This window comes from Alosa alosa, chromosome 1 (assembly GCF_017589495.1).
Source record: "Alosa alosa isolate M-15738 ecotype Scorff River chromosome 1, AALO_Geno_1.1, whole genome shotgun sequence".
Classification (NCBI taxonomy): domain Eukaryota; kingdom Metazoa; phylum Chordata; class Actinopteri; order Clupeiformes; family Clupeidae; genus Alosa; species Alosa alosa.
The window spans coordinates 31043943-31071898 of record NC_063189.1 but is presented as its reverse complement, the minus strand read 5'-3'; the positions used below and the strand labels follow the sequence as shown (position 1 = coordinate 31071898).

General features: G+C 43.2%; 2 protein-coding genes across 3 annotated transcripts; one reads left to right on the top strand and one right to left on the bottom strand.

Annotated features, from left to right (window-relative positions):
- Positions 1-865: 865 nt before the first annotated feature.
- crmp1 (collapsin response mediator protein 1) lies at positions 866-12208 on the bottom strand. Of its 2 annotated transcripts, none has more exons than XM_048260286.1 (14): positions 11474-12208; positions 9823-9911; positions 9528-9712; positions 8864-9028; positions 8564-8625; positions 8369-8449; positions 7863-7931; positions 7610-7730; positions 5953-6109; positions 3884-4025; positions 3496-3666; positions 2947-3126; positions 2488-2653; positions 866-2178 (listed from the first exon to the last, which is right to left on the bottom strand). In XM_048260286.1, exons 1-14 carry the CDS (start codon positions 11822-11824, stop codon positions 2087-2089), a joined length of 2031 nt encoding a protein of 676 aa, XP_048116243.1. In that variant the 5' UTR covers positions 11825-12208; the 3' UTR covers positions 866-2086. The 2 variants fall into 2 exon arrangements, with proteins under 2 accessions (XP_048116243.1, XP_048116251.1); XM_048260294.1 differs by lacking the exon at positions 11474-12208 and adding an exon at positions 10879-11069.
- A 1684-nt stretch (positions 12209-13892) lies between these two features.
- Positions 13893-26129, top strand: wfs1a (Wolfram syndrome 1a (wolframin)). Its single transcript, XM_048242783.1, is given in 11 exon segments — positions 13893-14034; positions 14726-15220; positions 15780-15856; positions 17705-17849; positions 18159-18332; positions 19037-19099; positions 19279-19412; positions 19586-19711; positions 20349-20803; positions 20805-21035; positions 22543-26129. Coding segments are annotated over 10 exon segments (3054 nt in total). The 5' UTR covers positions 13893-14034; positions 14726-14730; the 3' UTR covers positions 23702-26129.
- Positions 26130-27956: the final 1827 nt, after the last annotated feature.

The window sequence follows — 27956 nt, the reverse complement described above, 5'->3', positions numbered from 1 at the left end:
GAAAGTTGTGAATGCAAATAAAGAGGTTTCCATTGATTATTTAAAGAGTATGAATAATTTTGGACTTGCCATTTTTCGTAAAAATGTTAAAAAAAGATGAAAACCCTTCTTTTTTAATTCCATGTTTCTCCCACATTGTCTTACAAACTTTTGGCATGTGACAGTGTCATTTTCAGATTTCAAATCAGCATTAAATCAATATTTCCCAGGGGTATGAATAATTTTGTTCTTAACTGTATATATATATATATATATATATATATATATATATATATATATATATATGTACATTGTTGTGGACTGAGGAATACCACAATGGGCTTTTCTGTAAATGTAGAGAGAGAGAGAGAGAGAGAGAGAGAGAGAGAGAGAGAGGTGGGGCGGGGGGAGAGACACAGTTAGGAACAAAATTATTCATACCCCAGCCAAACAAGGCAAGAAATGGTTAACAGAGAACAGTGGACATGTAATTTTGGACATGCCTTTTTTTAATTTTTAAAAAGATGAAAACACTTCTTTTTATTCCATGTGTCTACCACATTGTCTTACAGCCTTTAGTCACGTGGCAGTGTCATTTTCAGTACATGTGAATTTGCATACGTGAAATTCTGTAAAGATTATCCATTGTGATTTTCTAATGGTTTGTGTAGACTAGAAGTTTGAAGACTAGAACTAGTTTGTTAGAAAATCAAAATATCTGGAGCTGCTTATTGGCATTATGTTAATACAAAAGGAAAAGTTGCCATTGTTTATTATAAAACAATATAATATAATAGAGAGCAAGAGTATATATTTTGTTGTACATTAATTTACAGTGTACATAAAAGTGTGTAAGTGCATTTCACTATTCAGTAAAAGACAGATCCATATTTTTTGGATTTTATTTCACAATGTTCTCTTGTGTTTCACTGATCTGTGAGTTTATTTAAATACCATACAACAACCATAGAAGAACATTCGCTTCAATGCCATGGCCAACAAGACATCACAGTTCATCCAAAGTGAAGACAAAAAGGTTTAAGTTTCAGGACAAAAGGAGGGAAGCAGAAGCCGTTCAGGGAGTCAAATATCTCAACATCACAAAGGTCTTCCCCACAGCGTGGCTGAAGATGCCCCCATATGATTCACCAGGCACAACCATGGTGCGCTATACGCAACTCTTCCTTCATATGCAGTCTGCAGAGGTGTGTGACTGATTGTGTTCGTCCTGTCACTGAGTGTGCTTGCATATGTGTCGAATGTGACAACAGGCAACAAAGATTTTGTGCATGCTATTATGAAAGGAGCCGGTGCAGTTTAAACCATCATAGCTGGCACTTACCACAGTGTGTGAAGGTATGTTTCATTTGAAACAAAGACACAACAGTACCTTTGAAAGAGTGTACAGTGTGTGTATCTAAAACATACAGACCATATCAGTTGCAATAGAAGTGAATAACAACTAATTTCAACATCCAAGTAAAAATACGTCCATGCAAGTATAAGCACCAACCTCTATAACAGAGAAAAGCCCATTGTGGTATTCCTCAGTCCACAACAATAGAATGGATAAACAGTGCACTTGACAAACAGGTCTGGGAAGAGCTCTGTGCACCTGATGACAACTCATATTTAAATAGGCATCACTGCAGCACTATGGTGTATATTGCGAGGGCTTTAGGTTCACTAGCTGGTCACAAAGGAGAGCACCATCGTTTAAATAGATAATATCAACACATAGGTTTACACAGGCAAAATGTCAAACAGAAGATCTGAGAGGTTGTCTCAGAGGGAAAAGGTTTTTCATATGACGCATTATTCATTACATTCTAACTATTTCCGTTCTATAGTTCAGTGATTGAGATGTGTGTTGTGTATTTCTTTTTTTTTTTAAATGTCATGATTTTGTCTAAGGTCTTGCCTTGACAGCTTAGATTGTGATAGCAGAATAACATGGATTCATAACAATGGTCATTGGTTTGTACACATTTGTACTAATTTGTACACATGGAGTGTACACACACGCACACACACATACATGTATGCGTGCACAGCACATGCACACACACACACACACACACACACAAACACACATCATGCAGTCAGCTCAGCCCAAATTAGTAATGTTAGACCGGCCACCAGGGGGATTCACAATGCGATGGCCAGAACGTCGTGGGATGTTATCATCAATTTGTGCTCCTAGGACAAAACACAAGAGCAAACCATTACAGAAATCAAATCATCTCTTTAGCCAAAATTCCAACATTGACTAGATAATTTAAAAAGCCAGGAAAACAACCCAATAAGAGCGACTTCAGTTTCTCTAAACGTAGCCGTCAAGTCACTGAAAATGCTAGATAAACCAAACATAGCCTACAACTATTCTAAGTAATAATTTAGAATGTAATTAGGAGTGTTCTGTGTACTGTGATATCACAATTCACGGTTTGAGCAATTTTGGCAAATGGGACACATCGCTGTACAACAAATGAAGTGAAGTGGGATTACCTGATAGGCTGAAGTTGGACTGGTGGAGATTTCTGATTGGTGGGGGCTGGTGGCTCGTTGGCGAGGTCTTGGCAGAAGGTGCAGGGGTGATGTACTTTGGAGTGGCAGGCACATCATACACAGGGCCATCATACATTCCACGAGACACACCCTGTCTGCCTATCATCTTCAAAGCACAAGGTGAGAACCCTAACATTAGTACCAATGAGTAGTTTTTTATCATCGTCTGATGATAAATGGATTTCAGTTTCTAAGACACAAACCTCAACAACAATCAGATCTTTGTCTAAAACAACACGATATCTAAGAAATGAAAAAGAATATGTGAAAAGTATGTACCGGTAGATCCTTAATCTTTAAAACTGTTGTAGATGCTGATTCCATAGAAAAATAGTGTATAAATGTATGTACTGTTTAACAAATACCACATATAAATGTCATAAAAGAGTGCATTCTCACATTGTTCCTGGTTTTGACACGCTGGTATCCATAGTCAGGGAAGGGCTTGCGGGAGATAAAACGGCCAGTGCCCTGTTGCACATGAAGCTTGCCCTCTTCATAGACAACCTTCCCCTGGCTCACAACCAGAAGGGGAGCCCCACGACACTCCATCCCCTCAAAGATATTATACTCCAATGCCTGAGAGACAGAGAAAGGGACGGAGGGAGGGAGGGAGAGATGGAGAGAGAGAGAGTGATGGGCTGTAATTACAGCAATGCTACCAAAATTTGGATTACTATGGGCAAACATATTTAACAGATAGAGATCAAAGTACACTGATGGAGGACTGGTGTCATTTTCAAACATACATTTTATATATGTTCCTTTAAAAAGAAAACACACAGAGAGAAGAGGAAAAACAAGAAATACAATCAAATCCCTTTACCCTTACCCTTGCAATGACAAGCATAACTCGGATAGCTAACAAGGAAATAGGTAAAATACCCTCCATCATTGTACAGTAGTTTTCATACAAACACGGGCTCTCAGCCCCATCCCCTTTCTCACCGACTGCTGCAGTTTGGCAGTAATGGTCCTTGTCCTGTCAGGGTCCCAGATGACAATGTCAGCATCTGAGCCCACAGCTATTCTACCCTTCCGCGGGTACAGGTTGAATATTTTGGCTGCATTGGTGCTAGTGACTGCCACAAACTGGTTCTCATCCATCTTTCCCATTGCCTAAACAAAAGGATTCAAGATGAAGACTAACTTTTTCATACGCAAATACGCAACAACTATACATGTTAAATGCCTTAAATGTTAAGATTTGACTCAAAGTTCTGAACATGGTTTTAAGAATTTAAATATAGCACTCACAAACTCTCTCTCTCTCTTTCTCTCTCTCTCTCTCACACACCCACACACACAAACACACACATATGTCTCTCTCTCTCACCACAGCTTTGTCCCAAACGAAGCCCATCCTCTCTTCCACTCCATTGGTGCCCTCAGGGATGAGAGTGAAGTTGTCCTTCCCTATGGCCTTCTGAGAGGTGCTGTAGGCACAATGTGCACTGCCAACCACCTGCAGGTCTCCACTGAACCACAGAAACAGAGCAGCAACAACTGTGTTAAGTACATATGCAACAACAGCTATCAAAAGCCAATGAACAAATTTTTATCCATGGCACAAAAAATCAGTCAGACGTACTACTACAAAAATGCAATTTATGAAAATGTACAATAAATTCCATCTGTCCTTAAACCCTGCAGACTTGTATAAACATACTTTGTTGTTTTCCAATGTGAGAGTAAACACACTCAATAATTAGATTAGAACACATTTCGGTTGATTGGCAAAAAATATATTTCACTAGTTCGCCCGTCGGTATGATTGCTATGCTAGAGTGTATAGGTGAAGTGCATGTTTGACAAGGTAGCTGGCCATGGTCCTGGAATGCCTGAAGCAGAGATCGCGATAGAGAGATGACCGCTTGCACCCCCCTGTGTAAGGAGGATGAGTAACAGGGCAATCGGTGAAATGTACAAGTAGAGGAGGAGGGGGGATAATTTCGCAAATGCCGGAGCGTGTGACGTGAGGAAAAGGAGGTCGGCTTAAATACCCTGGGGGCGGCAGTAGGTGAGTTAATTGCTGTCAATCATCCCTAAGGCTCCTTCCAAACTTTGTTTAAAAAACATCTTTTTGACATCTTATGCAACATTGTTGTATACAACAAGTTGATATATATTGGACTGCTGATCATTGAAACCTATTTGTATGCGTTTGGAAAAATCAACACTGGAACACACACACACATGCACACGCAAAGATCATTCTAGATCGGTTATCATCTGACATTGAAGACTTATGCAATGAGTGGAGTCTGAAGCACTTCTGTAGACCACCACCAGATGTCCTTGCAATGCAAGCAGGTGGGCAGTGCTACACTGCATGCTGTTGCTGGGGGAAGTCAAAAAACTGAGCCACCACACTGCCATCTCCTGTTAATTACGCCCGGCTGGACATAAGGAGTGGCCCTTGATAGTCAGATCTTTTTTTCATATAATAGCCTATCCACTATATTTATAAAGCCATGGTCAGATGCAGAGATTCAGTTATAATGAAGGCTAGAACAATGAATGAGGTTATGGGAAGCTATACCTGATTAGGTGAATGGCGGGTCAAAAGTAAAAAAAAGAACAAAAACCAATGTTTTTCATAAATTTAAACTGAAAAAAAGTGGAACAGAGACTTTTACAATCTACAAAATGTATTATAAAAAAGTGTATCATATCAATAATAGACAACAGAAAAACATCTAGGCTAAAAATATATGTGTTCCCTTGTAGTGCAAATCTGATGGAGAGAGACTCTAATTGCACTGACATCTCCCTCTCTCTCGTCAGCCTGCCTCTAAGCTGGAGGGAGGGAGCCAAGGCAGAAAGTATGGGGGGGGGGGGCAATGTAACCATGGCAACAGGAGCTGAACGCCACCAGCACTGCATTTCTATTTCTGGAAACGGGGCCAGGGAAAGCAAGGTGTGGTGCAGAATCGAGTCTGGGAGGAAGTGGATCAGAACTCAGCGAGCAGTGGGTGGTCAGCAGGGCCAGAAGATGTCTCAGTGGTGTGTATATTATAGGATAGGCTAGCCTTCAACCATGGGTTTACAACACAGCATATTTACATCTCTGAAATCAATGGAGGTGCATTGATAAATTAATTTGGATTTGTTATTTGTTTCAATGCTATGTGCTACATGCAAAGCATGACAGAGAGTTGTATTTGTGTGGACAGTGCTCACAGTGCTCACAGTTTACTACCCAATAAATCCAACTTTAAATCTTAAAATGGCTTATTCATTTGGATTCATGTAGTATCAATGTACCAATCGTCCATTGGTCTTTGCGCAAAAACACATCAAAGTTTCATTTTTAGTATAATAATCCAAATGACTTTATGAATACTAAATTAGATATGTGTATGTGAAGAGAAAGATGGAGTTGGATTGGCCACAATCTTTTACCAGGCAAGTAGAGTGTGGAGGTGTTCAGGGGTCGTAGGGTCTGGACTGAGGGGCGGAGATGTCACATAAGCCGCCGCCTTGGCCCAGTTTTTGCTCCAATAGTGGGATCCGTCAGTGGCCAAGCTGGCCGTGATTGGCTCACCAAACACTACGGCACCTACAGAGCAAAATATGAACCTTAATTTCACAAATTTTATATAATTTGGTCCACTTGGAGTGTTAAAATGACTCCACAAACTGCTACTACTACTGCTAAAACTGGTGCAGTACTTAAACAATAAGCCCCAAGAGGCTGTAGGTTAACAGATAATTTAAGAACGGCTAAGTGGACGTTGTTAGGCATGATGTGAAAACCCTACTTAGGGCCTTGCTGTTCTAAAATACTCTGTAACCTATGGCCATTGACATATCAAACTCATACACAGAGTTTGTGGGGGGGCAGGGTGAGCACCCCCGGTGGAAACGGGTAATTGCATTGTTTCAAAAATTAGTGAAATACGTGACCAGATATTTTTAAAAATAATTTAAATAGCACAAAACAACAATATAAGGAACGGGCTGCGGTTGATGATGGGAGCAGCCAGGTTTTTTTCTCTTGCGATCCTTCACATCGAAAGCGACATTACGGCCAGCCTGATGAGGCATGCAGGACGCAAAAAACGAAAATTACTGTCCCTCTGACAGCGACAAGAAAATGTTGTGGCCCTTTCTATCATCAAAGTTGCCCATCCCTGATCTAGGCCTACTGATCGCTGTGGATTACTTTTTTTCGTGTCATTGGATTACAGCAAAATATGAATATCTTTTGCTTAACATGTCTTAACGTAATGGTGTGATTGCGCTTCATTTCTGCGTTTGGAGAGGCATCAGACTGTAGGTGAACACTTCCTTTGATTCTTGGAGTTCTCGCTATGATTTAGGTTTAGGTCTGCCCTGCACTCAATAGCCTACAGTTTGGAGTTTACTTACTTTGCCTTTGTAGAATCGAATTTGAGTGAACACATACATGAACCGATGCATCTTGTTATTTAAAACTCCACTCTGCTAGGTGGTTATAGGCTATATAGTTCGTTTTAAAAGCAAACTGAAATGTCAAGATGGCAACAGGTCATTACATTCTTCAATTGACAAAATATGATTGTACAAAATATTCAATCAATGTGGCGCAAATGAGGCTAGAGGCGGTGGATTCATTTATCAAAAGTGAGCAGCAACCAGACTCTATCGGCTAAGCCCCGAATGTTTTCAACTGCTAGGCGACACCCCTGTCTATTGAGTTTCAAGACAACCGTGCTGCATTGGATTTCATAAGGACGAATTGTTAAATTGTTACAATGTAATTATATATATATTTATTTAGCATGTTTGTTTTCTCCATTATGTGCTCATGCTGTGTTCCCCAAGTGGTAGGCCAGGTCTCAGCTGCTACAATTAGTTGTTTTTTTTTTTGTCTGCCCCCCCCTGGCTTGAATATCAAACTCCGCCTATGATTAAACTGTAGCCCTCTCACTCTATCAAATAAATAAACACCCCATCTGTCTGTGGAGTATTTTCCTCTTATTTGGCAACATGTTATGTTTATAGCATAGCATGTTTATAACTGCATTGCATGTCATACGCATTCTTGTTCCATGTCTGCCATGATGACATCACTCACCTTTCTTCCTGGCCTGGGATATGGTGTCGGCAGCACTCTTGCTCATCACCTTGGTGATGTACACAGGACAGTTCACCCGGTTTCCGAGGGTAATGGCGCGGAACACTGCTTCCGACTCCAGCTAAGAGGTGAGAAGAAGCCAATCAGAGCCAAATCAAACTCGGTAGGCTGTTACTTTCATACTGGAGTTATCTGATTAGTTTAGCCCTTATTAGGTAATCCCTTAATTAGCTCAATGATCTGTAGACATTACCTCCTCTGGGCGACTCAATGGGTGGCCCTCTGGCCCAATGATTCCCATATCCAGAATTTTATTCTGCTCCTGAGAGAGAAGTTTACAGTGTAACCATCACTATAACCCCCGACACAGAGGAACATGATCCACTGCATTGTTCTATTATGAACATCTTTACTGAACTGTCATCATGACCATCATGAGCAGTGACCATTGATCAATCATCATCCTAACCACCATCATAACCCTCATCATCATCATCATCATCATCATCATCATCATCATCATCATCATAATCATCACAACCATCATCATCATCATCATCATCATCATCATCATCATCCCTATCTATTTAAATTTACCAGACTTTATTTCTATCCTAGGTCATCACTATCATTTCCATCTTGTCATATCATGACCAGCTCTTTCACCAGCTAACATCTACTACTTCACAACTGCATGTCATCATTATGTTCCGACTTCATTGTTCACCGATAGCTGTGCAGCCCAGCATGCAGACTGACCTGTGCAATGAGGTCTCCGTTCTCTGCATGCACCAAAACCACAGCTCCCAGTTCCTTCAGGTAGGAGAAGGCCTCGTACAGCTTCAGCCACACACAGGACCCAGATGGAAGAAATTATAAATGATTGACCTCTCTTCAACACAACAAGACTAAGACAGATTCACAACAGTAGAGTAAAAGAGTGTTGGCCAATACCTGGGTGTCTGACATCTGGTACAGGTCCTTGTAGGCCATGTAAACTAGGAAAGAGTTTATCCCTGGAAGAGAGAATGTATGAGATAGAGAGAGAGAGAAAGAGAGAGACATTTAAGATATTTGCAATAACATTTTATTTTCTGATGAAATTTCAAAATCCTCATGTGAATAAATCTACTTCTTTGCATGCATGTCTGTCACTACATTCTGAAACTGACCGGGCCATGCTACATTCTGAAACGGACCGGGCCATGCTACATACTGAAACCGACCGGGCCATGCAGCGGATCAGCCACTGACCTTTGTCCTGCACCAGAAGCTCCAGCTCCTCCTTCACCCCCTCGTGCCACTGCGGGATGTCCATGTGCAGGGAGTAGTCACAGCACGACTTCCTGTCTGCTGCCTCCTGCCACGTCTCAAAGGCCTCCAGCAGACTGTCCCCTGGCTGCGGGGTCACATGGTCAACTGGACAAAAGGAGAATGGGTGTCATCAGAGAAAATATCATAGGCAAACAATTGCTGGTGTCAGGTATGTGCAGTGGAAGGTCTGACACAGGATCATCTCAGGCTGCTGTTTGTATGTGCAAAAGTGATGAGGTTTTAAGATGAGATCTGTCTTAATGATGTTCCGATCACGCCACTCTTTGCACACTGCAGTGTTGATGAGTCCATGCACTCTGTGGCTGTCTGAGTCTTATGTCTGTTAACTGTTTTTTTGTTTATGTTAATGTCTGCATTTTGATATGTCTGTCTGCTGTGGCAATGTAATTCCCTTCTGCAGATGATTAGTCATCCATCTATTTACAGTATCTATCTAAACAGACAGAAGTCTACAGACATCTCTCCGGCCTGATGACCAAATTGGCCATTATTGTACATACACACTGAAAGTCTAAGCCAGAATGTTTACTCAACCATGTCATAGTGCTTGTCTTATCTTCTGAGTTATTTATGTAAAACGCACTGATCATGGTGGTGCCTCCAGCCACCGCGGCCCTGGTGCCCTGGTAGAAGTCGTCTACAGGGGTGACCCCCAGGAAGGGCCTCTGAAAGCAGGTGTTGACATCAATGCCACCGGGGATCACCATGCGCCCTTCCGCCTCCACCACCTTGACTCCGCCGGGCACGATCAGGTTCTCCCCCACCTGCCTGAATGAGCGTGTATGCATGTTCAACATTTAGAGGTCTCATGCATGCAGTTTCACAAACCGTATGTTAAAGTATATGCCAACCCTCACATTGTAATCTATTTGACTTACTTTATTAGACCATCTTCCACATAGACATCCGCATAGAAAGACTGGTCATCATTCACAATCCTCCCTCCTTTGATGAGCAGTCGCTCACTCTGTGAAAAAGATAGTGAGTATACACTTTTAGGCTGGTTGTTTGTCTTTACCTTTTATTGAGTGCTTTACTTTGCTTCATACCAAAGGGGCAATGTTCATTTGTGGTAGCCTACATTCGTTTACATCAGTTCAAAATGGGTGGGGTTGGTCCTACCAAGAAGGCATAAACTGTCTTCAGTACAATATGTTTGGTTTCCATAGAAAACATAGCATCCTCTGTGACAGTTCTTTATTGATAGCTGAGATCAAGTAAAGGCATTTGCCAACCAAAGAACTTGATCTCCTCACTCAACGTTTATTTTTTGTTCACGATGCCAGTGCGTCCAGACACAGGCATCACACATAATTCCTCTGACACTGAAATACTCGTGTATTGGCACCATATAGGTCACATCGATTGCTTGATTCAGTCAAATGAATTGCAATCAACGTTATGGCAGCTGAATCTAACCAAAATTGAATGCATCGCAAACGCAAACGGTGTGGCTCCTTTTTGCTTTGAGCTCTCCACGAAAGAATGCCTGATGAGCAGCCACCGCCCCCTACACTCGCCACTGTCGTTTCCTGAAGCCCTCCAAATGAACCCTGTTGCGCCTTGCCAATCACCTGATTTTTATTAAATATCAAATTCTCAAAGAATCCCATTTGTCCTGCCATGTCCTGACAAGGCGATATAGTTTTAGCGTTGATTGATCATGGTCACCGAAGATGTTATTAGGCTACCCTGCATCCGACGCAGTGATGGAATTTCCAGGCATGACTTTGATATTCGGTTCATCTCGTCACATAGTGATTTGGAAAGGTTGGTGATAATGTTACATTAAGCAGCACGACAGGCATGGCTTCCACTATTGTCGGCTCACTAAGAATTTAATCCCTCCGCCTATCACCGCAAGTAGGGATTTAGAGTTGTGTTCAGATTCAGCAGTGGTTCCTCCCAACAGCCAGGCCCCGTAGCTATCTTACCGTCAGATGGGGGATGCTCTTTTTCCCTTGATAGCCTGTCCCGGACATGCTGTCCTGCCCCGCCGACGAGCACAGACGCCTTAGAAACAATGAGCCGGTTTGCCCTTCTGTGTCTCGAGAGCGCGTACGCACAGCGCGATCGGGGTACGGCTGGCGTCCGCTTTGTGTGATGAGCGCCTCTCACGGGTGAGTGTGTGTATGTTTCTGTGTGGTTTCACGAGTGAACTGTAGCGCCCCCTCCCAAGTCCTGCGGTGGCCAAAAAGTCACGGCCCGCAACATACCCAGCCGCCAGATGGGACGTGTGGAGCCTGCGGCGATAATAATCTTTATCATGGCCATGTATTCTGTTATTGTTTGGAATAGGATAAACACCATTTGACCGATCCTTGAGATGTTGGAATAGTTAAAATGATTCCAAATAAAGAAGCGCAAAACGAGTAGCCTACTAGACTACCTGATACCTATCAACAAAATAAATAACATTAACAGTACACTGAAAGTGAGTTAAAGTTGGCTATATTTAGACTCTTTAAAGAACCCCTGGAAGGCGTCTTTGTATTGGCTAGCACAGACCCTACCATTCACGTAGCTCACCTTTCCATTATTTTGTCCTGAAAAGCAGTCTTTCCCAGATGAATGTGTGCTCTCGACACTTTCGCGCCCATCCTCTCGATTTCCCGGTGAGTTGGGGCTGCGGACGCTGGCTGTCTCGCTCACACAGTCACCGTCTAGGATGCGCTCTCTGCTTCCACTCCGAGGGGTCCGACTCCCTCTCCGGCTCACAGCGCTAGCCTCAAAATCAATGGTTTTGCTGTCGAATGCCCCCTCCACAGAACTGAACATACCGCAATGTTTCTGTCGCTGCGTAGGGCCCGTGGTGATGGGCCCTGCCAAGTAAACTGGGAGTTCATCCTCCCGGTTCCACTCTCGCCGGCAGTCGGACATTGCACGCAATGGGCTAGTATGTTTAATCGGGGTGGCAATCTGGAGACTAAAACCAGGTCAGGGCAGATGCTTTATGCAGTCTGCTGCAGAGTGCCTGTCGTCCTGCGTGAGATCAACTGGGAAACCTTGATCTGCGCGAGGGGGTGCGCTGAATAACTGATGCAGTGCTCTAATTTCAGTTGGTCCACAAACTGCCGTTATGGCGCAGTAACTAGTTCGATGTCGGCAAGAGAGCCCTCACTAAAAAGCAGATCAACTACTCCCGGCGACATAGGCTACAGTAGGTTAGCATACGAATATTTTGAGCAGCGCAGAATCTCTTGAAATGCTCTGCTCAGAGATGACCAGCCGCAACGTATTATCTATCGAATGTTCCTGCTGCCCATGAAGCCTTGTGCTAGCCCACGAATTTATGACGACTCAGAGGAATTTGATTTAGCAGGAGTTGTTTCGTGCATGGTTCACAACAAAGTTGTGAATTTAACAGCAAGGCTGTCCTGGGAGCTGTCCTTCAGCACCAGTTTGAGGGATTCGGCTGAAACCAACGGAAATAAATTGAATTCCAATATAGTCTAATATATTGCTCCTCATTGCATTTAGCACACAGGCTATGTATTATCCTTTGACTGACAGAAATATAACATTTTAAGTTTAGGTGTGGAGTTGAGGCATGCTCAGTTTTTGTTGACTGAATCAATAATCAATGAACTCTCGCTTCTGCCTCTATGTTTCTTTATGTGTTTGTTCCAGTGATGTAGGCTATTTTGGACATCAAGCCTAGCCTGTCTCTAGAGTGTAGATTCATGACAACGCTAAGTAAAATAGCCTACCTATAACAATGGCTGAATGATTGGGAGTGCGGATCTACAGTGCAGATCTCAGGCTATTGTGGCAGAAATGGCCATTAAAATTTCACGAAAACTGTGGCAAAAATAAACGTGTGTCCTACTTATTATTTTAAATGCAGTCAGCAGCAGATGACTAGTATAATGTTGTGTGGTTAACCCTCCCGTTGTATTCATTTTATGTTACTATTCATTCATTTTATGTAGTCTACTAGTTTTGTGTTCCCGGTCAAAAGTGACCGCTCCATTATAACTTGTTATAAATCCATAGTAACGCACATATTATCATCTAATGTTATGATATACCTTTGTATCAACTTGTGTTCTATTTGATATAACCAGTTTTGAACTTCCATTTGCTATTAATGGCCTGCAGGCCTCACTGACCTGAGCTCATGCAAGTCAGAAAGGGGAAGATTCTATTGGGGAAAGGTTCCAGTGGGGGCTGGCATAGAAGCAAAGAGGTGGAGTGAGGGTGTGTTTGTGTGTGGTGTGCGTTTTAATGTAGCCTACAGAAGCACATACAGTCCATCTGATCAATAAGTATGTGTCTGGACTCAATTTTATACACTGACCATTTTTCTCATTCATTTCTAATGGCCGGTCATCTTTGACCGGATACACATGTTCTCAAATTAAATAAAACACTCAAATTGTGAAAATTATCTAAATGTGTTTTGTGTGTTCAGATGCGCTGTAACAAAGTCAAGGAGCCTCATAGTCAGAATAAATTACAAATATTTTTTAAAGAAAAGAATCGTCAATCGGTCACATTTGACCGCGAACACAACAAGAGGGTTAAACGATTTTTAAAAGAAGCACAATTATGTTGTCTCTCACTGCAGACCGCACGCAACCTCTGTTCCTGGATGAGTTATTTCAGGCATAGGCCTACAGCAATGCTGCTTTTGAGTTTGCTCCATTTGAGTAGACTTCAAGTCACCAAACCAACTCGGGCAAATGTTTAGCGTGAACTATTTTTTGGCAAAATAAAAACATGTGCATGCCTGCGACGAAAAACGTGTCCGTGCTTGTGTCAAATAGTTTTTAAATCTTGGGTACGTGAATCAAATCCCCTGCTAAACCAGCGATAAGCCTATAGGCTAAGGTTACTGCAACACGTAAAGAAAACCAATCATATTGACGATCATGTAGATGGACAACGACATTAACCAATAGAAAGATTCATGGGCTGAAAACGACTTGGACAGCTGAAACGATCCATTAGGCTACTGACAACCTCTTCAAAGCGTGTCTTCTTTCGCGAGACAGACGGGAACTACATGAACTTTCACGAATATTTCGTTTACGTCTGGTAATCAATGCAGGACTCATTTCTCATACAAATCTGTTCAGATTGATCATGTAAGTAAGTTTTTATTGTGCTATCCTGTTTGTACTTGAAACAGAGTCGGGGCGTAAATCGCTTCGCAGCCTGTTGAGGGACTTGCCGCCGGAGTTCTAATATAGCAGGCTCTGTTGCCATTACAAGACTATAAACCTGTGCTCTTGAAGCTTGTTCTTTACTGACGTAGTTTGTACATTTTGAGCGTGTTCTCAAATAGCTATATGTAAACAACTTCAAATTGTTATTTTAAACACATAGCCTAAACTGTAAAAATAAAGGACCAGATGCATTCATATAGCTTTGTTTTCTAGATTTGTCATCATGGTGAATTGATGCAATAGTTCCACGAGCCTCATTAAGAGAGGCAGATAAAATGACAAATCCTAGAGTAATGGACATTTATCCATAGTAATAGTAACACATAATAATAATAATAATAATAATAATAATAATAATAATAATACTACTACTATTACTACTACTACTAATAGTAATAATAATGATAATAATAATAATGATAATAATTCACTATTTAACAATGATTACTTTTTTATCATACTGTAGCACTGAGACTTTAAAGAGTTAAAGCAAGGTCACAAGAACCACAGCTGCCACCCATTGCTCTCCAGCTCTTGCTAGGCAACAAAATAACAGGGCACTTATAATTGAGGAGTCCCAGCCTGTCAAATGTCCTTTCTTTTTTGGCAGCTGCTATGGATTTGAGGGACTCATCTCCAACCTCCCCTCCTCCGCCATCTCTGGAAAATGGAGAATCAGTCATTGATACCAATCCTGCGTCCTGCTTCATGAAACCTGCCAAATCCCTCTCCACCTCTGAAACCACTACCACCAAGTCCCCAACAGCTTGCTCAGATACTCCCAAGACACCCCAAAACATCTTGCCTGTTTTCACAGCCACAACCAAAGTGGATGCCTCCCCAGGCTCCATCAAAGCATGTACTTTCTCCATCACTCCTCCTGACACCAGCGCAGCACCATCGCCAAACACCTCAGCCATGTCTTCCAGTTCCTCAAAGCTCGCAGCTTCCTCTGCTGCCTCCTTATCACCTGATTCGGAGTCAGCCTCTGGCACAAAACAAAAGCCCTCTTTACCTCGACCGAAGAGTTTTCAACTGCTGGCCAAGAGAGTGATCATGCAAGAGAAGATGAGGAAGGCCGCAGAGGCAGAGTCTTTTGAAGAAGGTAATCATCCTCACCTTCTGTAAGGGAGGGGGGTTGGAGAGGAGGAGAAAGAGGAAAAAGAGGAGAAAGCATATGAAACATAGACATAGACACAGACATCTCAAAGGTTTGCACAGGCTTTGGTTTGAAACTGTTCTTCTTTATATCAAATTAATTTGCATGTACTAAATTGAGTTATGTCTTTACAATCAATAACTTTTGTTTCAGTGGATGGGAGAGAAACTAATGTTTCAGTTGTATTCAAACACATAAAAGTTTAAATCATCCCTCTGCAAAATGTTGCAAAATAAGTATGAATGTGATGTCTCACAAGAGCATGAACCACGTCCAACAGCATGGCTGATTTTATCAACAAATGTTTCCATATGGTTACTAGTCTTTATTGGGGTTAAGTTATAGACATGAGCATGGTCTTTTACCACTCTGTTGAATAATCCTTGTGGTTTGAGCAAATGGAGGTGAGTACTTGTGATGAATTTTTTTAAAAGTTTTTTCTTTATACCTGTTTGCACATTTGCAACAGAGTGGGAAGCTGTTTAATTGCTTCTGTCTCATTCAGAGGAAGAGGAGGAGGACTTGCCCTTTGAAGAGCTGGAAGAAAAGGCCAAGGGTGGAGATGCAAAGTATCAGAGCCAAGTATGTGGAACACCATACATCCCAACCCCTCTACACACACACACGTGCGCGCGCACACACACACACACACACACACACACACACACACACACACACACACACACACACACACACAGACAAATAATAGCACCCTCCCACTCATACATGCAGAGAGAGAGAGAGAGAGAGAGAGAGAGAGAGAGAGAGAGAGAGAGAGAGAGAGAGAGTCTACAGAAGAAACATGATCACTGGAACACAGGAACACTGATTTTTTTTTTTCAACGGACTTTCCATATTGGACTGAAAGCCAGCCAAGGGCATAATATAGAATATAGTGGAGACTCTGACCAGTCATGTTTGGAGTGGCATGCAGACTACAGACTGCACACTGCGATAGTTTTGGCCTCAACTGGTGGTGGTCAGACTTGTCTGTCCTAGTCATGAGTGTGTGTCTATTTCCAGGTTCCTGGAAGATGAGCCTGCACTCTGAATATAACCCATAGCACTCTCACATGCACACACACCCACACACACCCACACACACACACACACACACACACACACACTCAGTCAGGCACTTTAATGTGCATATTCACACGTACAGACACACACATGCACATGCACATGCACACAGCACAAACACACACATAGACACAGACACACACACACACACACACAAACACACATACACGGAGACAGACCCCCCCACACACACACACAGAAAGAGACATGAAATAAACACGTTCCGTTGTTGTGGAGTGGAACGGTTAAATGCCTGGGATTGCTTCATACCCCACCCATCAAATGCCCCAGGATAATCTGTTATGGTATTTGAGAAAGTGCCTCTACCTGCCATATCACTGCTGTTATCACTTGCCATTTCTCTCACAACTCTCAGTTCACTCCTTATGATCTATTGGCCATGGAATCATGTTACCGTAAATTGGTGGCCTACAGTATATTACTCAGGGGTCAATTACACAAGTAACTCAAGTAGGGTCAGTAGCTCACTGTGAGTACTTCAAGTGCACTTTAGATAACCAGGGGTTGTTTGGATGGTGGAAGGTTTGAAGGAGAGCTTATAGTTAAGAGTGGTGGTAGTCTAGTGGCTAAGGAGCTGGGCTAGCATGTAGTTGTGGGTTCAATACCACCGTTGTGCCCTTGAGCAAGGCACTTAATGTCGAGTTGCTCCAAGGACAATGACCTTTGTAATGTAAGTCGCTTTGGATAAAAGTGGCTGGTAAAGGAATAAGTGTAAAAAGAGGATAAAATAGTTATTGACTTTTCAGGCCCAGGTCAGAGGGATCTTTGCTGGTAGAGTTTTGTGTGAGAGCCAGATGGTCATTATAAACATATCTGCACTACAAACAGAGGATTGAACATACTGAGGCTGTGATTACTGTAACATGATGTGCATCCCATTCTCATCAAAGATTCACCACACCAAATGCCACCATTTTCATTTGAAATAATTCATAATTTGCGAAACAAACACAAACACGCACACACATACACACACACACACACACACACACACACACACACACACACACACACATTTCCAACCACTTCATCACTTGTCATACACACACACACTGCATATTAAACATCTTTTTCTGCGTGTTCGGCGGCAGTTACGACAAGTGAGATGTTTTTAGTGTTTTCTGTGGGCCAGTGTCGGGCCGGCATCCGCCATTACCCACGCAAATGTGCAAACACACACACACACACACACACACACATATAATTAATCATTTTATCACTGGTCTTACACATACACAGATGCATTTTCCAGTGCCACCATTTTCATTTTAAATAATTCATCATTTCATTCATCCATCTTGTCGTCCCTGTGGTTTTTCCTCTCAGCTGGGTAAGTACTACCTGAAACTGGCCGAGGAGAGAGACAAAGAAGAGAATGAACAGCTGGCTGTGGAGTGGTTTGTGCAGGCTGCCAAACTGGGCCGCAAGGACGCGGCTAAGATGCTACAGCGCTGCTGGATTCAGAGGAGAGGTGGGTGTCTGTGCTAAGATGTAAAAAAATCACAATAATTACAAAAGTTGTGTACCTTATTATTAACCATATGAACAGTGCCAGCAATGCATTCAAAAGGTTTGTCACTCAACTCTTCCATTGAAATAGAAACGATCATGCAAAGGCATACAGTAGAGGGATGGTAGCTTTGTCATATTTGTCTAATAGATTCCGTACAGTGTGTCTGTGTCTGTCTGTTCACATTTACTAAAACATGTTAGAGAAGAGAATGCTTGGAAGAGGATCAGCTAATCTGAAGAAGAGATGTTTGTGCTTGTTCCCACACAGGCATCACTCCAAAGAATGATGCGGAGGTACGCAAGCTCTCTACGGAGAGCAAGTTTGAGCAGGCGGTGAGGCGGGCAGCCATGATGATGTTCCAGAAGCTCAATCCAGACGGGAAGAAGACCGTGGCTATGTCCGAAATGCTCCAGAATGTCGACCAGGTCAATGCAGTGCCAGGTATGGCACGCAGGGGGAGCATGGCGGAAGCTGCAGCCTGAAGAGTAAAGCTGTTTTGTTGTTTGTTTGTTTGTTATGCTATACTCCTCTTGTTGAGTTATTGACTTGCCAGTCATTTTTCTGTGCATGTATGAGAATTGGATGGGGTCAAATGTCTTCCACTACTTGGTCAATAGGTCGATCTTCTATGCTACCCTAATGGTTAAAATTTGCTTGATGTGCAGGCACAGTTTTTTGAAGTGGCAAACTGTAAGAAGGTGCTGGTGTTGAATATATAGTAACTGCTAAATATCCAAGCCAAGAGGGACCTCTGCAAGCCAGAAATGCTGCCTTACAAAAAAAAAAAAAAAACAATAGCGAATGGCTTTTCAATACATCTACTCAAGCATTTTTGAACCAAGCATCCCGTATCATTCTGTAGAAAGTAAATCTGGGCCATTTAACTCAGGCCTGTGTATTTACTGTGGGCAGAGTGAGGTGTTGAAGTCATGTTAATTACCCAGCGATATGTGTTCTGAGCTGCCTGTGCATTACGTAATAGGAGATTTGACTGGCATCTTATAGCTGGCTGTGCCCTCTCTCTCTTTGGGAGCGCTTATGAAATGCTTGGATCGAGTTGCACTGGAATGTTAAGCAGCTGTTTGACAAGACACTGCTGCCATGCTGTACTCAGTCCTCACCAACAGGTGGCCCTGCCTCCACAGGAACAGCGGCCACCTCCATTGACAAACAAAAGAGACTCCTGGAGAACATGGTGGCCAATGAATGTAAGTCTCCTGGTGGATACAGTTCCTGTCACATGATGTTACCGTAACACTTAATAGCAATTCAATTCTGTAACAGGTTGCTTTTATCCACATACACCATATGTGTCATTTTGGTGTGTTTATTCTAATATAATTTCTTAGTCATCCTACCACTGATGCAACCCTGTCTGTGCCCATAGCTGGACAATATGTTGACCTAGACCATTTTGTGGAAATCACCAAGAAATACACAGAGAGCATTGCACCGGTCACCATTCAGGATGAAAGGATAAATGATGCCCAGGAGTCTATTAAAACAGATGTGTGTAAACAGGTATCTTTGTATCAGTATCTTTGCTTATCTATTCCGAGCATTGTCCACGATAAATATATCTTGCAGTACCAGAGTTAAGATGAGGCAAAAACGCTTTGACACATATCAATGAAATTGTGAGCATGGTGCTACGGTAGGTCTGTGGTACAATATCGTGTGGTGTTTGTTATTAGGAATCGAGTGAGATGGTCCCCTCGAACCGCAGGTTGAAAAGGCACAGCTGGGGCACTGAAATGATGCTGGGCAACAGACGCAGGTTTGCCATGAAGAGAGCCATCGATATTAAAGCTCACTTTCTGGTAAGCCCTCGATATTAAAGCTCACTTTCTGGTAAGCGTGAAGTGTGAAGTTTAAAAATTACCAATGTGCACCCAGAACACTTGATATTGTTGTTGTAACATTGTTGATCGCGTGGGACTGTGACTCTTTTAGTTAGTTGTTGAATAACTGCATACCATCTTAGCACTAAATGGCTTTGAATATTGATGCCAAGGTGCATAGATCATTCCTCCATAGTGTTGGTTTAAATTGACATACCTTTCTGTGAAATGTAATACAACTTTTTAAGTCTGACCATAGCTAATTTCAGAACTAGGCAAAATCTATTTTTAATTCATTTATTAAAATAAAAAAATAAAAAAAATAATTTATTAATTTAATTTATTTAAATTATGAAGACCTTAACCGCAAATATTGATTAGTCAGCTCACTGCTCCCCATGCCATATGATAGCTATAGTTGCTATATATGGCATGGGGATATATGCTGAATATATGGCATGGGGATATATGCTGAATAGTTGCATGCACAATAACTTGATAGACTTTACACTTTAAATTAGGGTCCATAGTCTTTGTATTGTCTCCTTCTCCTGCCATAGTGGCACGCTTCCAAACTAGTTTTCTCCTGTTGGATCTCTATCTGTTCCATGCTCAGGGCCTTCAGTACCCTCTGAACATCATCCTGTCCATGAAGGACCAGCTGGTCGATTGGGCCTCCCGGGCCGGCGTCCAGTGGCTGAGCACGATCATCCCCACGCACCACGTCAATGCCCTCATCTTCTTCTTCATCATCAGCAATCTCACCATCGACCTGTTTGCCTTCGCCATCCCCCTGTTCATCTTCTACCTCTCTTTTATCGCCATGGTGATCTGCACGCTCCGCATCTTCCAGAGCAGCAAGGGCTGGGAGAACTTCAGTGCGATCACGGCGCTGCTGACGCGCTTCGAGCCCAGTCTGGACGTGGAGCAGGCCGAGACCAACTTCGGCTGGAACAACCTGGAGCAGTACTTCTACTTCATGACGTCGGTCATCTTCGTCATCTTTACTTTCCCGGTGGCAGACAAGGGCTGGATCCCGTGCTCGGAACTGTCTACAGTGGCCATCTTCTTCGGCCCTCAGCTACATGAGCCTGAGCCCCACGGCAGCCACCTACGCGCGGAAGGCCATCTTCATCGAGGTGGCGTCGTCCGCCTGCACCATGACCAGCCGCCTGCCCGACACCATGGTCATGGTACGCATGCTGGGCAAGACGTTTACCACCGTGCCCCTGGGCCACTCAGTTGTGCTCAAGCTCAGCTTGCCCTGTCTACTCTACATCTACCTCTTCTACCTGTTCTTCAGGTGGGTATGGCAAAAAGATGAGGTGGCAACATGATTGTAGTGGTTGAGCCCTCTTCTTTCTGTTGTTTTTTGTTTCTTTTCCTGTTAGTGGTCACTTGTGCTTGTGGTCACGAAGGGAATTTGTCCTGGTGGTGATGTTTACAAAAAAAAAAACACTGTAGCTAAAACAAGCAATGTTGGGAAAGATCAGGGCCGGCGGAAGGCATGGGCATTCTGGCAATTGCCCTGGGTGCCAAATAGGGATGTAACGATTACCGGTATAATGGTAAACCGCGATAAAAATGTTGACGATAACAATTACCGTTTTCATTTCAAATATCATGATTATCACAGTTGATTACCACGGTGTGGAAACCGTGTGTTTAATCCTTCCCAGCTTCATCCAAGCCTGCTTTTGACATACAGTAGGCCTGGTACAATGAAACAAAACTGGTACCCTACTGATTCTGTTATTTACTTGATGGATTTAACTGTGGCACAAAGCCAATTAAACATGACCAAGGAAAAAGTGAATGGGACAACACACAATGCCACGGTAACATTATCCTATGAATTAAGAATGCTCAGCTCAGCCAGGTTTGTTTGTGCAGTCAGGATGTAGGCCTGCACCAGAATAAAGGAATCACATCTACAATTTTTTACCCTCCCTCAGAACCCCCTCTATGAGCACCCCCATGAGTTCCAGCATCCCTGTTTAAATGTTGCACTTTTGATAAGGTTTTGCCTTTATTTTGTAATAGTGCTGTCACACTTTTTGAAACTATTTCAGCTTGTGTAGGTCTAATAGTGCTTTCTGAACATATTGAACACACTTTTCAAAATACCGCGATAATAACGAAAACCGTGATAATTTTGGTCACTATAACCGTGAGGTTAAATTTTCATACCGTTACATCCCTAGCGCCAAACTACCAGGGGTGCCACAGTGTGCCGAGCTACAGGCTACAACATTGAAAACACATTGATTGTCAAATAATGACATAGACGGGAGCAGTAAGTAATTCATTTTCAGTGATATCGGTTAAATAACAGTCATGAATGAGACGTTCAAAGCATAGTGCTGCAGAATACAGAAAAGTGCACAGGTTGAAAAAAGTTTCTTCCGCGTATGGGTGCTGATCTTCAGCCTGAATCGTCAGGTTGCTAGCAGTGGAACGTAGCAGAGGGACGACAATGTAATAAGGTAAAATCTGAATCTCACCATGTCACCGAATCAGGGGAGCAATGAGCTTGTTTCCCCGCAATAAGATGGTCCTATCGCGGGGTGATATGAGACAGCGACACTCGGAGTGCGTTCCTAATGTCACATGTTACATATGTTACAAAGCCTTGCTTAATTGTAATTGGCCCTGGGAAAGATCTGACGAAAAAAGTATGAACATCATGTGGCCTAAATGTCTTCCAATAAAAAATAAAATAAGCATCTTCCTGCATACTGCTGTATCTGTTGTGTTCTGTATTCAGATAATCTTGATTTCCCTCCCGCCCCCTTCTCCATGATGCTTAGGATGGCGAGGATGCGCGGCTTCAGTGGGACCTACTGCTTCCTGGTGCCCTACCTGGTGTGCTTCATGTGGTGGGAGTTCTCCGTGGTGCTGCTGCAGCACTCCACCCCCGTGGGCCTCATGCGCACCTGCGTGGCCTACTTCCTGCTGCTCTTCGCCCTGCCCGTCCTGGCCGTTGGCCTGGCCATGATGCTGTTCATCCAGATGGTCAAGTGGTTCGTGGAACTGGAGCTGACCAAGATGCTGGTGACCCTGGCAGTGTGCGCCGTTCCGGTCACCCTGCGCCTGTGGACGCGCTTCAGCCTGTCCATCCTGGACGTCTTCCACTCCATCACCCACCGTGGCCCCGTCAAGCTCATCCTGATCTGCATCAGCACCATCATCCTTCTCTGTGGGGTCTACCTATACAACGTGGAGGGGCTCAAGGTGTACAACTCCACGATGACCTGGCCGAAGTACAGCAAGTACTGCGGTCCGCCGGCGTGGCAGGCCCGGGGCATGGCGCAGACGCAGATCTGGTGCAGCCACCTGGAGGGACACCGGGTCACCTGGACGGGCCGCTTTCGCCACGTGCGCGTGGCCGAGACGGAGAACGGGGCCCAGTCGGTCATCAATCTGCTGCCGGTGTTCATGGCTGACTGGATGCGCTGCCTGTACGGACAGGCCTACCCCAAGTGTGAGCCGGTCAACGCGACCGCCTCCGGAGTGAACGGGTCGGCCCAGCACGTTCTGCTCCAACAGCAGCAAGAGGAGGAGGAGATGTGCCAGATCAAGATGCTGGCCAATCACCAGTGCCACGTCAAGCGCTTCGACAGCTACCGCTTCGAGGTCACCGTGGGGATGCCTTTCGACGGCACCGGCCCTTCGGTCGATGACCCGAGCTCTGACATTGTCCTGCGGGCCAGCCACGAGTTCCAACAGGTCCTGTTGAACCTTGACCCGGGGAGCATGGTGGAGTTCAGCACCAAGCTGGAGGGACGGCTGGGGGCCAAGCTTCCTGTGTTTGAGCTCAAGGCCATCCACTGCCTGGACTGCAAGTCCTCCCTCGTGCCCGAGGGCCGTCAGGTGAAGATCGAGCGCAACTGGCGACACAGCGTGATGCGCTCCATTAAGTTCGCCTTCGACTTCTTCTTCTCCCCGTTCCTCTCTGCCAGGATCTGATGGGTCTGCCCACTCAGGACCAGAGAGGTAAATTGAACATTAATGCCAATTATGAGTATTTTAACATGGGAGACAGGCAATAACTATATTTATATTTATATCACTTAGCAGATGTTTCTTTTCAAAGAAAATTGGAGTAATAGAAAGGTATACATTTTATCTATGTCTGTGTGCCTTAGTATTTTTTTGAAGAATGTCTGAGCTGCTCTTCTTGTTGGTAGCTGTCTAAGTTCATGCAAAGTCATTGGATGACATGAAGCAACAACTGAGCGAAATTCATTTACAAAATGCTCATTGCCTTGATCATCAAGATAATGTCTTTTTCTTGATATGACAGTAAAGGAGATTGTTCAACCCTCGGGAGTCATCTTTTTGAATCACTTTGCAGGGCCTATTCCACCTACTGTTGTGTCTTAAACGTTTCATTAATGCCCAATCCACATCTTCATTCATCAAATTAATGTTAAGCCCCCATGTTTACACCATAGCAAACATGCTAGTAGCTCAACAGAAGCTAACTTTATTTTTTAAGCACATTATCTCAAAGAGAAGAAGGTGCCGGAGAGTGGCTGGTGTGCTCAGCAGAGCTGCTGTTTATCAGAGGTGCCCTGTCGAGTCACATCTGATGCCAAACAATGCAAATATGAAGTTGATGGGCCTGTAAGCCTGTAGATCCCACAGCAGTGCCTCTACTATGTGGCAACACTTTGACTTAATTGTACTGTAGAGTTTGTCCCTCCACTTGTTAAAATGTTAAATATTTCTGCAAATACCTCTCGGATGCTTAGAGGTATAAAATTAGCTTAAAATCCCAGGATGAAAGTCCCTGTGTGGGATCACTTTGGTCTTTAAGAGATTTAAGCAGAACCTATGATGGTATCTGAAACATTTATTGAGACTTTGTTTTCTTTTTAATTCCAAAGCAGTTTTCAAAGCAGACATATTGTGTCAAGGCATTAGACATGTTTTCCCCTGGACTAGAAACCATTCAGTGTTAGAGCTAACACTTCCAAATTAGGTGGTGGTCCCCAACAAAACCCAACCCTAACCTTAACCCCCAGCCCACCACATGCACACATACCTCCAAATATCTGACTTGAATCCCATGTCGGTACTTCTGACTAGTGATAACAAGTACTACAGTATGTCCATTGTCCTTATCCAAGCTTTAATGGCAAGGAGAGTGACTAAAAGAAACTGAAGTTGTTTGTCATCCATAATATCAGAATATAGGTGTTTGAGTTTACTTGAGTTTATGGATGTGCTTATGCATCAAAGTTCAATATTTAATGTTGTTGTTTTGCTGTTTTTACCTCCAGATTGTTTACTATTAAATATTGAGAAATGTAATGTTCTAGATTTTTATCTCAATGTATTTGAATTATTTGATTAACAAATTGAGTAATGTAATAGTTGTATTAGATTGGTCACTAAAGTTAAACAAACCAACTAACTTTAAAACTGGAAACAATTTTGGGAGATCCATAATATCCCAAACTTTGAATCAATTATCCAGGAGGTGTTTCCCATGGCATGTCACTTTATTAGCCTGACTATTTTAACATTGGTTAAAAGGTACAATCCATGATTGGTTGATATTGATTGCAATTGATAAGCTCAGCATCCAATCAAATGACAGTGCTTCCTTCTGTGCCTCTGATGCAATGTGTTGACTGGCTGATCTTGTTTGTGGCACAAGCAATGTTTTCCCATTTACAGAGCCAGCACCGTGTGTGTGTAAGGTAACACCAGAGTTGTTGTTAGCACACACTGATAATGGATTGCTAAAGGGCCATGTGTATGGCCATACCACACTTATGCTGCATTCCAGACAACTCGGAAGTCAGATATTTCCTAATTTCATTCCAGACAATCTTGGAGGTCAAGAATTCTGACCTCCTACTAGGAGAAAGTACAATGGAACGCCACTTGAAGCCGGAGTTCCCACTTCTGGGTCGCTCTACCCCAACTTCAAGGTTGGAATTGAAGTCCGACTTCCGACATCCAAGTTGTCTGGAATGCGGCAATAGCACACCTGATCTGATCTGGGACATGTAACAGTGTTGGGCTATGAAGAGCCATTTACTGAATTTGACAAATATGTCTCTGTGTTCTATATTATTCCACTGTAATGAGTCAATTTCAGACCCATTAATCCATTCATGATGACATCGGCTCATGATATATGCAACCATCCCATTTTGTTTGCATTTGCAGTCACAGTCTTAGAGTCAGGGGTATTGGCATAAGTGTGGACACTGTATGAGGAACACTGTTATGGGACTAATAAGAGAAACAGAACAGGCCTCTTGCACACTTAAGTCATCACACCTCGGAGTGCCTCGTGTCAGGTATTGATCATGTTGAGGAATTGTATCTCCAGATTTTTCATGTGTATTTTTTAGAAATAAAAAAGGGAATAATTCAATATTTCAGTAGGCATAACTGTGCTCTGAAGTACTGTGTATTTGTTGGAGTATGTTTTTACAAAAGGCATCAATGTGTTTATGTGTGTGGAATATAACACCATTAACCAATAATCTTAACATCATTAAGATTAACATCATCAAGTGCAGGTCAAATGTTCAAATCTATTTTCACTCACTGAATATCTCTTCTCACGAAGACATTTCCAAGCAACCATGTGTACTTACAATGAATACACACACAGACACACACACACACACACACACACACACACACACACAAACATTCTCTCTCGTTTTTCACATAGGATTGTATATGTACGATGAGACTGCCTGACTGCACAATGGAAAATCAGTTCATGGAAGGAACCACATATGGACACATAATCTTTCATTTCAGATTATATTATTTATGCACATTCCTTCATTGCCTCATTTGATTTCCATTAAGTGTCATTTGATTACTTTTTAGGCATCATAGATATACACACTAGTAACATTTGATAATGGTAAACATGCTTTTTTGTTTTTGTGTGCCCTGGAAAAGAAAAAAAAGGCCTTTTCCCTGGTCATTTCTCTGTGTTGTTTAACATGTGAATTTCTGTGTGTGTGTGTGCCTGTGTGCGCGTAAATCTGTGTGAGAGTGACTACCCCAAACGTCTGAGAGGAGAGTTTAGCTCAAGCGGTCATGATGGCAGAAGGCCTGTCACCATGGCAACTGCCGTGCTGGTATCACCATGGTGCGATGTGGGCTGTCTGCTGACGCGCTCCCCTTTTACATAAAGGAGCGTGCAGGGCTCTCCTGCCTTCAGTGGTGACACACACGCAGATGGAGCAACACTGCACACATGCAGCTGTGACAGAGCCACACATGAAGCCACTGTTCAAGTCTGCGTTTGGTGTGTTAAATAGAGAGAGAGAGAGAAGGGGGCAGGGCACAGCTAACATAGGGGTTCAACATCCAAAGGACTAAAATGTCAGGAATGAGTAGTAGTCAATGAGGTCCAAGGAAGCAGGAGGAAGGGCAGCAATGATGGACAGAGGACATGGCGACACTGAGCGACAATGGGGGATGGCTGAGCGAAGCCGGAAGGCATGGCTTTAGGTCGAGACAGATACAAGGGCCCTAAAAGGAGGAAGCCATAGAGGCTGAATTTGACACTGTGTGAAAGTGAGAAGTACAAAGACAAGAGAAAGTGCCAAAGACCAGAGACAGACCAGAGAGCCAAAGAAAAGTGAGGACTTAAAAACATAATCACAATTCATTTTTCTCCATGGACAAAGCAATTTGTCAGACATGACATCCCTATCTTAATATTGTAACCATCATTAACACAAATTATTTTAAAAATGGACCAGCAAACTGTGTGCTCCACAAGTACATTCATTCGGCTTTATATTCAACGCGGAAGGGAGTTCACCCCCCTTGATGAACAATCGTCAGAGGAGTAGCCATGGTCCAAGCACTAAACACCACTAGCACATCCTCGGAGAGGTGAGATGAGTTGAACACTTGAGGTGAGTGATTAACTGCCACGGGGCAAATACTGACGAATCCAGTCAAAGTGAGGTTCCTTGAGGAGTGATCCTTGAGACAGACAGAGAGAGAAAGAGAGCGAGCGAGTGAGTCTGGTTTAGACTGTCCCAGCCAAACGCAGGATGGTTTGTGATTTTTTCTTCTTTGTACTTCACTGAAGCTGTGTTGCTGGGGGTGAAATGGTCTCGCTAAGGGGTGGTGCTGGCGCCGGCAGAGGATGCAGCTGTCATTCTACCTGAAGCGAAGCATAGCTGGCAGTAATGCATTGTGGGAAGATCCGGGAAGCACGTGA

What these genes read in the sequence shown, in the direction of transcription:
- crmp1 (XM_048260286.1), bottom strand. Translation starts at nt 11,824, where the DNA reads ATGTCCGACTGCCGGCGAGAGTGGAACCGGGAGGATGAACTCCCAGTT. An exon ending in GTGGAAGATGGTCTAATAAA is followed by an intron (nt 9,713 to 9,822) that starts GTAAGTCAAATA and finishes ACGCTCATTCAG; the next exon opens with GCAGGTGGGGGAGAACCTGA. An exon ending in CTGCCAAACTGCAGCAGTCG is followed by an intron (nt 3,127 to 3,495) that starts GTGAGAAAGGGG and finishes TCTGTCTCTCAG; the next exon opens with GCATTGGAGTATAATATCTT.